The sequence below is a fragment of the Cyprinodon variegatus genome, unplaced genomic scaffold (assembly GCF_000732505.1).
Source record: "Cyprinodon variegatus isolate N-32 unplaced genomic scaffold, C_variegatus-1.0 Scaffold1613, whole genome shotgun sequence".
Lineage (NCBI taxonomy): Eukaryota > Metazoa > Chordata > Actinopteri > Cyprinodontiformes > Cyprinodontidae > Cyprinodon > Cyprinodon variegatus.
Window position 1 is genome coordinate 32379 of NW_015152066.1, and position 1953 is coordinate 34331.

At 42.8% G+C, this 1953-nt stretch overlaps 1 protein-coding gene across 1 annotated transcript in view; it reads left to right on the top strand.

Moving 5' to 3' along the window:
• Nucleotides 1–1953, top strand: part of LOC107104095 (ankyrin repeat domain-containing protein 26-like) — a 34311-nt gene that overhangs the window by 12421 nt on the left and 19937 nt on the right. Inside the window, exons 14-16 of the mRNA XM_015404013.1 lie at nt 291–352; nt 440–539; nt 735–827. Coding sequence (XP_015259499.1) covers nt 291–352; nt 440–539; nt 735–827 — 255 coding nt within the window. The remainder of the gene's footprint in view (nt 1–290; nt 353–439; nt 540–734; nt 828–1953) is intronic.

Here is a 1953-nt window from a genome sequence, read left to right on the forward strand (position 1 = left end):
CATCATCCACCCACCATCCCTCCATCCATCATCCATCCCTCCACCCAAAGTGATAGCTGTCAGAGTGATAGAGAAAGTTTAGTGAATGGATGATCTTTATTGATCCATTATGTCTGGGATTATCAGCTTTACTTTTTTATCACATCTTGGCTGGATGAACAGGAGAATCAATGTATTTATAAAATATAATTAAATATATTGAGGATTTAAGGATTAAAAATCCTGCTTTGTAATGTATTCTGTCTTTTTTTTATTTCCATTGAAAGTAATCAACTTAATTTGTGATTTAGATTTTCGCTCAGAGCTGGGTCTGACCACAGAGGAAGAAGAGGAAAGTCCATGGGACTCTGAAGTATGAAGCAAACAACCACTCCTAATCACATTATTGTTGTTTGGTTTTTCTCAATTTAAAGGATTCTAATTTATTTTCATTTTTCAGCCCAACTCTGAACTTTCCAACATACCTCATAAAGAGGAGCAAGATCTAGATGGTCTAATTCTAGAAGAAAAGCCTGCTCTTCAGGATCCCCTCAAAGAAAGTAAAACAATATATTAATGATCAGTTTTTTCAATGTTTTTTCGCTGTAAAAGTCGTCATTCCAGCCAACATTCCACGCTGCAGAAGCCTTTACCTATTCAGTGTTGATGACCAGTGACTAAACCTCCATATAGCTATTGATGTATAGAATGTCCCTTAACCCAAACCTTCCAACAGTTTGTTTTTTCTTTTGTAGATATGTTTTACATTCCTTCTTTTTTAAGAGGGAAGGGATGCAGTAGGATGGCAGAGGTGTGTGTAGGCACGCCACAAGGCAGCCAGGGAGAGGGTACGCCTGTCTTTACTCCCAACTAATCAGAGACCTCACCATCGCTTCATCGTCCGATCAATAGATGCATGCATCATTCACTCTTCCTGCTTTATGCAGCCATATTGGCCTCAAGGGATGTTTTTATTCAGTGCCTTGCAGAAGAAAAGTTCCTAGCTTTTTTCCAAAAGGTTTAGAGCCCTCTTTAAATATATAACAACAGCTCTCAATGTATTTTATTTTAATTGCGCATTGTAGACCAACCCTAAGTAGTGCATATGGCTTTCATAGAGTTTTAGAAGAAAAAGCAAAAACATGGCGTGCGTTTGCATGCTCTTCTTCTGTGGTATCTAAAAAGCTGGTCCAGGGGAACCAGTTAAGGTTAGGTCTGGTTTCCGACACATTATGGGTGAGAAGGATGACACCTAAACCCGCCTTTCTTTCTTGGTGTTGCTTTTGCTAACTCTCAAGCTATGTTTGGAAGAAGTGTCGTAAACGAGAGATGAAGCCTTTTTAGGAAACATTAAGTCTATTTAGTCCTGGATTACAGAGTCAACATCGTTTATTGAGGGAGGGGTTTCCATCTATGAGGTGCTCTGTCTTGTATGAATGACAGGTTGGATACTTCTGCACAGAGCCATGGAGATAGAAGAGTTCTGCCAGCGGGAGACCAAGAGAGTTAAGGGCAGATTAGACTTCTGTATCCGCACACATCAGATGTCGCTTGGCGCTGGTCGCCAACCAGTTCTGCTGGTTTGCTTCTGCACCGTCAGTCTGGAATTTCTAGGGAGGTACAGCAGTTTGCTGCCAAAGCTTAAGGGGAGCCTATTGGAGAACTCACGAGAACCTCGACGGATTGTACTTCTAAACCTCCTCGATTAACCTTTCGTCGTAGTTGCTCCTCGGTTTTTGATAATGGCGCTCCCGGCACCAAATCGAGAAGGATGACCACAAAGACAGCCGGAAAGGCATAGCAAGGACCAATCACAGCGGCTTTTTGTCACTTCTGCTTGAGGTCTGTGCGGGTTTGCGACCGTCCGACGCATAGTCAGGATATTTTTTTTAGGTGTGCGACGACAGTTGCAGGGGGGTGTGGTCGCGCACAGAGACGGGTTTGACGGTTGCAGAGGCTCTGCGCGGGGGGGGG